The sequence below is a fragment of the Myodes glareolus genome, chromosome 9 (genome assembly GCF_982192425.1).
Source record: "Myodes glareolus chromosome 9, mMyoGla1.1, whole genome shotgun sequence".
In the NCBI taxonomy this organism is placed as follows: Eukaryota; Metazoa; Chordata; class Mammalia; order Rodentia; family Cricetidae; genus Myodes; species Myodes glareolus.
The window spans coordinates 2,110,804-2,122,843 of NC_142034.1; the positions used below are offsets into that span (position 1 = coordinate 2,110,804).

The window sequence follows — 12,040 nt, forward strand, 5'->3', positions numbered from 1 at the left end:
ACCACACACTGCAACAGGTGGGTACATGTTTATTGACCAGACACACATGTGAGCTAAAAAATTAAAAATAAAAAAAAAAACCATAATGGGAATGGGCCCCCTTCCAGCTACGGCTGATTGAGTGTCCTCTTCTGTGCTTGGAGGCCCTCAAGGTTCCACAGTTGGGGTCAGAGATGCCTGCCCCCTAAGTGCTGGCCCTCTGTTGGGGCACATCTGTGGCCGGCAGGCTTGGCCTCCTGAGGCAGCCTCCTCCCCAGGAATACTTGGGATCCAGCCCAGGCCCAGCTGACGTGAAGCACTGTCTGGGGGTGGGGTAAGGCTGTCTTCTCTGGACAGGAGCACACTGCGGTTGCCCTGGGTGCCGTGGGTGGTGGACGCAGTGGTGACACGTAGGAGCCCGTCAGCTGAGCAGAGGGGCTGATCTGTCGTTGGTCACTGTCGGCTTCAGATGGACGTTGGCGAAGGGGTTCCTGGGGAGAGAAAAGCAGTTTCGGTTTGGACAGGTGCTTCGGCTAAGCTGTGCCACCACGCTACTCCCGAGACCCCCAGTACTAGACCCCGGCTAAGCTGTGCCACCAGACTACTCCCGAGACCCCCAGTACTAGACTCCGGCTAAGCTGTGCCACCAGGCTACTCCCGAGACCCCCCAGTACTAGACTCCGGCTAAGCTGTGCCACCAGGCTACTCCCGAGACCCCCAGTACTAGACTCCGGCTAAGCTGTGCCACCAGACTACTCCCGAGACCCCCCAGTACTAGACCCCGGCTAAGCTGGGCCACCAAGCTACTCCCGAGACCCCCAGTACTAGACCCCGGCTAAGCTGGGCCACCAAGCTACTCCTGAGACCCCCCAGTACTAGACCCCAGTGGCTTATTCTTGGAGTCAGGAGGAGCTGGGAGCCATCTGAAGACCTGTCAGCCCCTAGCGTGATTACCCACTGACACCTTACATGCTCCACGCTGGGTGGCAGAGTGGGCATGCTGGTGAGTTCCCTTCCCACCTCGGGCTGGATGGCCCCAACAATGTCCTTAAGGGAGGCCTGCTATAGTTTGGTAAGCCCTCGCCCTCAAGCCGAGCCCAAGGAGAGGTTCTCCAGTGCACAGAGGGCGCAGCTCAGCGGGTCACACAAACCAGCCCAGGCATGCAGGGCGCCGCAGGAGGCACACTGTAGACACGCAGACACGACAGACACGAGGCGCACGCGCCCTGACACCACGGCCACTGCCTTGGCCAGGCGGCAGTTTCCTCTGCCGAGGGACTAGCCACCTCCCTGAGTGGTGGCTGAGCCACCCAAGTGCCCCTCAGGCCACAGCTGATACACGGACAAGACTCAAGACAAGAAGTGGGAATGGAACAGATGAGCAAGAATGGGCTGCGGCAGCCCAGCCCTCCCGGCAGCCTGTCCTGCAGTCCCTGTCAGGCCGGGGAGGACCTGCTCCAGTGGGAACAGCACAAGGCAGTAGGTGGGAGGGGCCAGGCAGCTCCACAGTGACAGCACAGATGGCGTGAACACGGGGACTCGCAAGGCACAGGACTGCACTTCCAGGGAAGCGTGCTTGGCTCTACAACCATTACCTGGAATGTCACCTCTGTGCCTGGTGGGTTCTCGGAAGCCCAGGGTGGGCGAGCAGGCTCTCCATTCAGGGTCCCCGGGAAGACCTACACAGGTAGAGTCTCACCCTACATTTTCCTGAAGATTACAGTTTCTACAAATCTGAAACACTCGAGCTGTGAAGTTTTAAAAGGCGGAGCCCGGGGAGGCGCAGGTCCCTGCTGGCTGTGGGCTCTGTTGCTTCTCACCTCCTCTGAGAGCCAGAGGTTAGGGGCCACCATCTGCTCTGCCTGCAGCCTGAGGTCCGCCCCACGGCAGGCTCCTCTACTCCGCATCCCCTCACTGTGAGAATGGACCCCGCCATCGCGGTGAGGGTGCCAGCTGCAGGCTCCGGCATGGCCAGGCTGTCCCTGGCTCACTCCACATTCTACAGAAGGGTTCTCAAGTCAGGCAAAGGCAACAGCTCTGGGGAGACTTGGAATGAGGACAGGTCTTTCTGTCGAGGGGATGGGACAGAGCAAAGCAACGAGCAGGTCCCAGGGCAGGGTTATCGTGGGACCAGGCCTGAGCAGAATGGCTGAGGTATTTACAGAGCATGCCGGACTCCTGCCCACTGGCTCACATCTCCACTCACGGAAAGAGTCATCACCAGCTAAGACCAGAAAGGAAGTCCAGACCCAGAGTGCCCCACCCACAAGGCTCTCTGTTCTCAAACACTTTCTTCTCTCCTCCCCTAAAGCCATGGGGCAGTTCAGAGCACAGAGAACCATTCAGAGATGCCAAAAGCCAAGGCAAAGTCTTGCTTTGTACATGTTCTAGTTAGCAGAATCCAGGGACACGCTTCCTTTCAAGGACGCTCAAGTGAAGTTAACCTGCAGGGGACATGGCCAGCACATGGTATGCCCAGCAGCGGCTATCGCCAACAGTGGGGGGACCCGACAACAGAGCCTGCACCAATAGAAAAGGAGGACCAGGCATCCAGGCCTGGAGTCCAGGAATGACAAGTGGCGTTTATGCAGGATGGAACTGGCTGAGGCAGAGTGGTGGGACACCAGCTGGGTAATCGCCTGTGCCAACTCTCTCCCCAGCTCTGCAGACAGCCAAACACGAACAACGCACTGTGATCAGAAACCTAGAGAGGCTCAACTCCCTGCATCAGCACAGCCTGCCTTCCCCTTCTCCGTTTTGCACGATTTTCCTCAACAACCATGGGATGAGAGGCTGGCTGCCGCCGAGAAGAGTCTTGCGCATACCTGTGGGCTTCCACAGGACTGGGGTACCCCCAGAACCAAGCCAAGGGTGGTAGCAACCCTTCTGCAGTCCTAAATTCAGGGTGAGGCTGTGTGTGGAGAGACACCTCTCAACCACAGGTGGCTTCGGAATACTTTCACCCCTGGCTAGGTGATCTGAAGGCAAGGCAGACTGTGGCCGGGGAATGTCCAGGGGCCATGTGACAGCACTGTGCTGAGACTCCAGATCCATTCTGTTCTATGTCTACCACACCCAAGTCCCAGGCCTAGTGCACACGGGACCCGGTCCCAGGAAGAGCTGCGCCAGCCTCCCTGAGCCTTTCCCCACGCTGCTGCAGGTGAGGACGACACGGCCCCTAACTGGACAGATGTGGGCCTCCCAGAGAACATCTTGGGTGTGCAGATAGAGGCAGGAGGAAGTGGCCGGCCCAGAGTCAGCCAAGGGCATCTCACGCTCTCTGCAAATGTCAGCGGAACTCAACTATAGAACACACACTACAGTTTCCCAGGAGGATCTGCCCACAGGCTGGGACACGCCACTGCGACTCTCAGGGAGGTAACGACCACTCCTGTTAAGGGACACAGGTCCTGGCTTCTCATGCCGCCCCGTCTGTGGTGTGGTGAGGGAGTAAAAGCCCCCTCCGCTGTGGTGGGCTTCCTCCCTGCCCCAAGTGGCCCACACTGGCCCACTCCTCCAGCACCAAGGGACACAGGCAGCCTGGCCAGTTTCTTGTGGCCATGTGAGGAGATGGAGAGAACGGGAAGAGGTAAGAAAGATCAGAAGGCAGAGGTCCACGTGACCCTAGGCCCGGGCTTGGTTCAGCTGTGGCACTCAACAGCCGGGCTCATACCCACCCCCACAGCACCCCAGGAACCCCCAGATACAAGCTCAGTGATTGGGGGAGGCTGTCCCCCAGGCCACCCTTTGACTGTGACGAAGCACCTAGCAGGGTAGGAGAGGACAGATGTGGGCCAGCCCCGTCTCTGGCAGCGAAGGCAGTCATGGGGCAGAGTTAAAACCACAAGCCTCCAGGCAGAAGGAAGGTAGGAGAACCGCAAGCCCGAGGAGGGAACCAGCGGAAGGAGGCCCAGCGCCCAGAGCGAGGCAGCTAGGCAGACCCCCGGGCCCTGCCAGGCAGCAGAATCCCCCTGCGGAGGCTGTCCTGATTCAGGCCAGAGGGTCAAGCCATAGCCACTGCAGGCAGACAGATGGGCACAAAACCAGGTCAACTTACTAACTCTAGTCAGGGGCAGTTCAAAATCTGGCCACTTCGACATCAACACTGTAAGGAAACACAAGGCTTATTGTCAAGCTGGAGTAGCGGACGCGTATCTAAGGACCCTGGGAAGCAGAAGGCCAGACAGGACGGACACCGGGTGGAGGAGGTGCAGGCTGCCAGGAAGGGACCTGCAGTCCTTGGGTACACAACTCCACCTGCTGGGCAGAGAGTGGAGGAGAGGGGAGGACACTCAGGAGTCAGCCAGCCAGCACAGGCGGAGTCTGCACCAGCCAGGGTGGGAACCACTCGGTGCCATCGAGCTGGCCAGCTGGGGTGCACTGAGGTGCAGCCTGGCCCACGCAGCCCCCACACATGCCAGGGAGCTGGAAGGAGGCACCAGACCAACTCAGTGCAATAAATAAAACCTTTATTCCAACAGTTGACTGCAGTACAGGGCACAGTTCAGATTTTTAAAAAAAAGGAAAGGAAAAAGAAAAAAAATATTTTTAGCACTTTACATCTTCATACAAGTTTGCTGTTTTGTGCCTACATTCATCCGTTGCACATGGAATCCCCTGGATTGGAAACTTTTAGCAAAATTAGAACAACACAGAAAGTTCTTTACACAGGTCCAAGTTTTGGCTGTGTTTTCCTTAAATATAAAACAAGGTCTGTCTGTCTGGGTCTGAGCTGCTGAGGCAGACTCGACCAGCCACGCCCTAGTCCTCAGCAGGCTTGTGGAAGGGTTTTGCTAACCACATCAGAGGCGCATCTGCAGCTTCCCAAGGGCTCCCGCCAGGTGCAGGGCTGAGCCCACTGGGCCTTGGGCTCCGCTGCCCAGAATTCAGTGTGTGAAGAGACAAAACCAGTAGCCACTGAGTCCAGTGTGCCTGTTTCTAAAGTCACCAAGACACACAAAAGATAAGCGTGCTTAGGAGGAGCTGGGCCAGGGCCTGCCTCTCCCCGGCCCTCTGCAGCCGAAGGGCAACAGGGCCGTGACTCTCTCAAAGGCTGGTTATAGAAATGATTCCCCAGAAGTGTGTGTGTGGATGGATGGGTGGGGTTGGTCTCGATGTCTTTGGAATGTCCGCATGTGGCCGGGCAGCACCTGCTCTTGTCCCCAGCTCCCGCCAGGGCACTGGCATGAGGTAACGCCACCCTGGGTAGGGACGCCGCACTCCGTTCTACATATACCTGCCCAGCCGGATCTGCCAAGGAATGAGGCCCAGTGCCTGGCCTTGAGGGGTGGGCAGGGCCTGGCTGGGGATGCAGCCTCCATCACAGGAGTGGCCAGTGTCCTCAGGAGGCTCCCCGAGTGCCCGTGTAAGCCCCTTTACTCGGTGCAGCCCTTGGAAGGGGCCTGAGGCAGGCCAAGGTCCCCAGGCCTGAGCCCCCAGGGCCCTGAGCCCCTTCCTGTCCTAGAAGACGCCAGCACTCTGGCGGTCAGATGCAGAGTAACAGTACGTACACCGGAGTCCATGCATATCTGTTTTTGTTTTTAGGAAAAAAAAATAGTCCTTTTTTCCAGTTTTTCTTTTTTCATTTTTTTCCTTTTTTCCCCCCTTTTTTTTTTTTTTTTTTTTTTTTTTTAAAGATTTTTCTTTTTCTTCAAACTCTAGACCTGGCTCACGGCCAGCCTTACAAAAGGGATGTGCATCGTGAACACCACGGGGCTAGGGCAGCGGGTGAGGGCACTGCTTTGCCACCCAGCCAGCAGGCCCCGCCTGGCAGTTAATGCTCAAGACTAGGGATGCCTGTTGGGGGCATGAGCACAGGGGGCGCAGGGAGCAGCACCATGGACCCTGGGGGATTTCAGAGTCTGGGATCACCAACCAAAAGGCAGGAGCGGGTGGGAAAGAAAACAACCCGGAAACAAACCAACGAGAGCTGAGGAGGGAAACCGGAGGAGACGGGGGGAAGAGCTCTTCAGAGCAGCTGCCCGGGGTCAGCGTCCTCACACTGTGGACACCAGCGTGCCACTGCCACTGTGGAACAAAGCACAGGACAGCTGCCCAGATGCATGCCCGCCGTCAGCCGGGGGCAGCAGCCCTAGCCAGCAGCTGGGCCACCTGGCTTCTGGGAGGAGGATGAAGCCAGGCCAAGACTGTGCCCAGGGATGGCAGCTCCAGCCCTTAGTGCAGTCCTACCTGGTTCTAGGGAGAAAAGGTCTAGAGGTGGGCTGACGACCCTCCCCAACCCTGTCTCGCCTGCTGGGATGGACAGAGCAGGCCAAGACACCAAGAACCAGCAGGATGGAGAATGTGCTCGCTCTACTTAGAAGAGAACGGGGGTAGGAGCCCAGGAGGGGTGGGTGGGTCTGACTCTGGTGGCAGGCTCAGGGTCAAGCCTTGGGTTCCCAAAGTAAGAAATGCCAGTTTCCAGGCCCCAAGAGAGAGGTTACTCTAACCAAGCCCGTGGTCACCCACCCACAGTCCCAACCAAGTCTGAAGCCTCTTACCTGCTCACCGACCGCGCCCCATAGTCATCCAGACCCTGGGGAGCAAAGACAGAGCAATCATACTGGGCCCCGATGACCAAGACTCAGGCCCTGACTGACAAGGTTTCCCTGGTCCAGTCCTCATAAAGATGGCTCTGCCTATGTTGAGGTACAGTCTGGGGTCCCCAGGAATCTGGCTCCTTCCCCACCACTCCCTGTCCTCTTTAGTCACTATGGCTGGGGAAACTCTCCAGAGACTATTCCATGTGGCGCATGGACATGGCGACCTCACAGATCAACAGGGACACCCCCCCCATCTGGCCAGTGGTGGACTGGACCATGTGTGCTCTCGGTGCCTACGGGACAGGTGACTTAATGACATCACTGCAAATGCCTCCCACATACTGGGGCTCCCCGCAGAAACAGTTTCTGTGGGGGCGGTGAAGAGGAGTCAGAGGTCTCAGGAGGCAGAGGGCCTCCCTGCAAAGCCAGGGACTTTGCTGGGCTGACTTTGGAGGCACACAGAAAGATGAGCAACAGGGCAGATGCTCCAGGAGACCACAGATCACCACCCTACCTCACAGATGCCTGGGCTGGCTCCGGGCTGGGTCTCCCGCCCAGGAGGGGACACTCTGGGCACGGACTAACTGGAGATAGCTGCCCATCTCCATCCGGTGCGCTGAGCCCAAGGTACTAAGGGGTGGTGGACTCACCATCCTTGGCTTTCCCAGCCTTGAACCAATCCCTTCCCAGAAGCTGGCCTATGCCCAAGGTCCGTAACTCCATCTGGACACCCCGCTGCCACCCGCCTGCTTCGAGCGCCAGCTCCAGTGTGGCTCTGATGTGAGCAAAGGCTCCAGCCAAGGACATTACCGCCTAGACCCCCTCAGACTCAAGCCCCCAAATCAGTCACACCGCCTGAACCGCAGACTCCCTGGAGGGAGCCCTTCCAAAGTGTCCCCGTCCCTCTAGGGCAGGATGGGTACAGCCAAAAGGAGGCTCTTGCCTGCTTCAAACGTGACTGCACACCTGTCAACAGTATGATTCTGGGACACCATGAGGGTCCTGAGGTGGCCCAAGAAATGGAAATGGCAGGCTCCTTCTTTCCCTGTGTCCAGGTAGAGGTAGGGCCAGATGGAGCCATAGACAAGCTGCTAGCCCTTCTGCCCAAGGCTAGAACAGACCGACCACCTGGGCACGGGAGCCCCAGGTTTGTAGGAGCCACTGTCCAGCCCCACAGGTCCGTCCTACACTCAGAGCCAGACCCACCTCGGACGCTGACTACCACCTGCACAGGGTTTGCCAGGGACCCTCCTCAGGGCCTAGAGGCTTAACCAGCCACCAATGGCCTCCCACTGACTAGAAAGCTCTGGACAGCAGCAGAGACACCTAGCACCCTGCAGCCTTCAGGGAAGGAGTTTGAAGCTCTGATCCCCTGACCCCGAGGTCACCCCCAAGTCCCACAGCACACTGAGCAGAAGGGTGCTGAGTACATCAAGTCTGGTGGGAAGTGTGGCTAAAACCCCAGGCCCGTCAGCCAAGAGGAACAGATACCAGTTAGTCCACGCACCTTCCAGGCAATTCCACCTCAGCCCCAGGCCCCAGGGCTCACCTGAGAGAAGGCAGGAACCGCCACACTGTAGGGTCTCTGCTTGAAAGTCCCAGTACTCTGAGTGGGGAAGGCCCGGGAGGAGGTGCCGTAGTCGGGGGGAGGGATGGCCAGGTCGTCCTTGTCCAGGAGGTTGCCTGTGCTGCTACTCTTGCCCTGCTGAAGGCTGTGGGGACAAGGGGCTCAGGGGCTGGCCAGTATCCTCTGGAGACACCCGTTCCTTCTCCATGCCTCGCTCAGCTGCCCTGGGCTGCTATCAGCAGCCAGCGACATTCTTAGGTCTTCCCCTCTGGCCTCCCTCCCCAGTTTCCCTGGACTGTGTGTACAGATGCACGGGGGAGGGGGTGGCCAAATGCTTGCTGGGGAAGCCCTGAGACAGGTAGCCATTCACCCTTCCAAGAGCAGTTGGGATTCTCCAAGGGTCAGGAGACATTGAAGACTCAGGGGCCCTCCAACCCTGCTCTCGGAGGTAGGTAGTGAGGTGTAGCGCAATCACGATGGGCCAACAACTACCCCGCATTGCACCTGCTGTTCTTCCCAGGGCTCTTGGGACCCCCACCCCCGGGACCCCCACCCCCCCAGAACATCTCCTAACACTGCCGCATCCCACACCCTCCCACGTGTGATCTCAAACACACAGCGGGGCCTATGAGATGGTGCTATAGGGCTGAGAAAGAACTAGAAGCCCTGCCCAGTGTGTTGCCCAGGGGCCCTGCCTAGCCAGTACACTCACCTCATGTGCAACCTGTCACTTCCGTCGCTGTCCAGGACCCGAGTGTAGGAGAAGGGAAACCAGCCCCGCCTAGAAGAAAGGCCCTAGGTGAGAGACCCAGAATCCATTCTATAGGCTCTCCAGATGCAGCATAGTGGCCCCTGCTGACCGCTGTCAGACCCCGGGTCCTACTGGTTCCCCAGCCTGTCCCCATGTTCCAGGGAGAGCATGAAGTGACATGGCTGGTGCTGGCTCTGCACCTGGCCCCAAGGGTGAGACAGTCTAGAAGCTGTTTGGTAGAGTCATGGGTCTGACCACCTGTACCTCATCGGCCACACAGCCCACTACCATGATGGGTCCTGCTCTAGACCACTGGGACCGAGGAAACACAGCTTCCTATTTCTCAGAGACCTCTCGCAGGCTCCCTGCCCAGTAGGCAGCTGCCACTGGAGCACAGCAAAGCTCAGTTTGTGCCTTGATTTGGCCACAGCTGCTTAGCCATATGGGTCAAAGACAGACCCAGATAAAAACTACTGCTTTCCCAGGGATGCGGCTGCCTCTGGGTGGTGCCAAGACTTGGTGACATTGCCGCAGGCTATTCAGACCTACAGGAGAATTTGGGGGGAGGTGTCTCAGGCTGGTCAAGTCTGCTCTGCCACATATTTTAGGGAAACCATACATAGGCTCCCATCTTGAAAATGGCCAGGTGTGCCACCGTGCCCACATTCAGAAAACCGTGTCCTGTGCCAAATAAGCAACAAAGAATGAGCAATCACAGGGACACAGAGTAACGGGCAATAAGGATGAGGTCAGCGGGGAAAGGCCGGGTATGTGTGACTGTGTCGTGCTTGTCTCTCCCGCTCAGGTTTCCCAGGAGAAGACCCTCTGACTTTGCCAGCACACCCGAGTGCCGCCGCCCCCTTGTGTGTGGAAGTGGGCAGGCTTCTCAGCCGTGTTCCCTGCAGGTGGTGCTCACATCTTGGTCTTCTCGCTCTCGCCGTAGTGCCAGCCGTCACGGGCCTCGGGCACCAGCAGCGTGATGAGGTCGCCCTCCTTGAAGCTCAGCAGAGTGCTGTTGTCCCCGGCCGCGTGGGAGAAAATGGCCTTGACCCGCATGCGGCCGTTACGTTCGAGGCCAGCTGCCATGGAGCTCGAACGTGGCAACGTCTTGTTCTCAGCTGCTGGGACAACGGGTGTGTGCGTGAGAGGACTGTCTGTGTCAGACGGAGCCGGGATACAAGCATTCACAGCAGTCACGGACCAAACACAGACCAAACTGTCCCACGATCAACGGAAGCCCCCTCCACCCTCCAGCCTGTCTGCTGCAGACAGGGCTCTGGTCTCCTCCCACCATGCCACATTCCCAGTCAATACGCACTACATGCTCGCACATGCGTAACATACCCGTGCACAGGTATTTGTAGACATGCACACAGGCATATGCACATACATACCTTGCAGAAACGCGTGTTCATATATATACCTACACACATACTCCCACAGCCATGCGCACGCACACGCACTCACAAGCCTTGATTTCTCAGCCTAGCACCCTTGGGCCCTTACTGGTGGCATAGCTGTTCTTCGGGGTCACGCTCTTGCGCACGGGGAGTGTGTTGGAGTACGAGTCACTCAGCTTGCTTTGAGACTGCGGAGGAGACAGGGATTTGGGCTGGGCAGCCTTGCGGTCAGCCCAGGGGTTGTAGTCCTCGCTGTCCGGGCCTGCGACGCCATTCATGACAGGTACATTCTCCTGAGCAGACATCCGCTGGAGGAAGAGGCAGGGGCAGGGCGTCGCTGGGAGCCAGCTTGGGAGTACCCTGCACCCACCACAGGGGCCTGGGCTCAGCACACTGGGCTTGCCCTTTAGAGAACATGCCACCACATCAGGCAAAGGGACCCACCCCCCGTAAGCTTCTGAAGACCCAGGACTCACCCCCACAAATGGTGCCAGCTCAGGTGGCACTGGCAAGGGTTTGGCTCCAGGAATGGGGTCTGAGATGACCAGGTTGGACTTGGAGGCTGACAGGGAACTAGGGAGGATAGAGCCATTGCTGCTGGCTATCTGCTGCATCAGCTGGACAGCACGGTCTGGAATCTTGTTGGGGTCAGCACAGGCTTGCTGCCACAGAGGCAGCTTCTGGGCTAGCAACTCCTTGCCCTAGAGCGGAAGACAAGGGACAGGAAGGGAGTCAGTCGCAGCCCGAGTTCCTGCAGCGGGGCACAGTCCAGAGGTGTCTCTCTGAGTAGCACCACCTTGCATGCATGTGGCCTGTCCTAGCCCCAGTGCTGTCCTTCATTGATGGTCCCTCAAAACTGGGTAGGCCACCTGCAGGCCTTGCGTCTCAAAGGGGATGCCTGCTAAAGGGCCTGGTGAGCACTTATGTGCTAGGTCCCCAAGAGGACATCAGGCATGAAATCAGACCAAGAGAGGCCCTGTTCTGGAAGTGCCTCCTCAGGGGCCTGGAGGAAAAAAAAAAAAAACCAAACGGACGGGCTCACACAGCCAGCCCTAGGATAGGCAGCTCCTTTGTAGACAAGACTACGTAACGTCAAGGAAAGAGCCATCTGGCAGGTGTGAGAGGGGTTAAAACTGGAGACGGGACAGAGCCGCCCAGTCACGATCAGGCCAGGAGGGCGGAGATGTGCAAAGATGGCCTCTATCCGAAGACGGGCTTGGCATTTCTATCCAAGAGCTTGGCTTGCTTCTGGGGCACATGAAGGCCTATCTCAGGGACAGCCAACCCCATGAGCATACAGGATGCACAGAGGTGAGGGGGCATAGACATGACACTGAATTCTGCTTTAGGGTCTTGGGTCTACTTGAAGAAACTCAAAGGCTTGAATGGGCAGTGCGCTGTGCCTGGCACCTGGGTACAGGTGAGGCAGCCCCTGTCCCTCCTACCCATTAGGACAAGTGGGCCTCCAGGGCAGTGGTGCTGCAGACGGTCAAATCCTTCCATCCTGAGATGGCCACACTGGCAGACCAGCATCAAGACCTCCGTTCAGAGCTGGTACGCAGCAGCCGTGTGGCCAGCTGCCCAGATAGGGAAGTTAGAGCTCTTCTTCCAGGGCCACAACACAAAGTCTGGTCCCCACTAGAGGGCGCAGATGCTGCTGCCAGCCTTAAAGCTCTGGGCCGGCACCTGCACCCAGTCAGTTAAAACGCCAGCAGCTCTCGGAGTGGGGAAGTGGGGACAAGGGCAACAGTAGGAAACAGGCACAGACAGCGTGTCTCCTGGCCGGGCTGTGGACCTGCCT

General features: G+C 58.2%; 1 protein-coding gene across 6 annotated transcripts in view; it reads right to left on the minus strand.

Moving 5' to 3' along the window:
• Positions 1-12: 12 nt before the first annotated feature.
• The window catches only part of Baiap2 (BAR/IMD domain containing adaptor protein 2), a 74,168-nt gene continuing 62,140 nt past the window's right edge, over positions 13-12,040 (minus strand). Inside the window, exons 8-15 of one of the 6 annotated variants that reach the window (XM_085694267.2) lie at positions 10,716-10,940; positions 10,346-10,547; positions 9,756-9,957; positions 8,801-8,869; positions 8,071-8,233; positions 6,480-6,514; positions 4,041-4,084; positions 13-470 (exon numbers count right to left, since the gene is read on the minus strand). In XM_085694267.2, the coding sequence (XP_085550393.1) occupies positions 4,057-4,084; positions 6,480-6,514; positions 8,071-8,233; positions 8,801-8,869; positions 9,756-9,957; positions 10,346-10,547; positions 10,716-10,940 (924 nt within the window). In that variant the 3' untranslated portion in view covers positions 13-470; positions 4,041-4,056. Of the gene's footprint in view, positions 471-4,036; positions 4,085-4,431; positions 6,007-6,479; positions 6,515-8,070; positions 8,234-8,800; positions 8,870-9,755; positions 9,958-10,345; positions 10,548-10,715; positions 10,941-12,040 lie in introns of those variants that run through there. The other 5 variants (XM_048429272.3, XM_048429274.3, XM_048429268.3 and 2 more) reach the window with 5 other exon arrangements.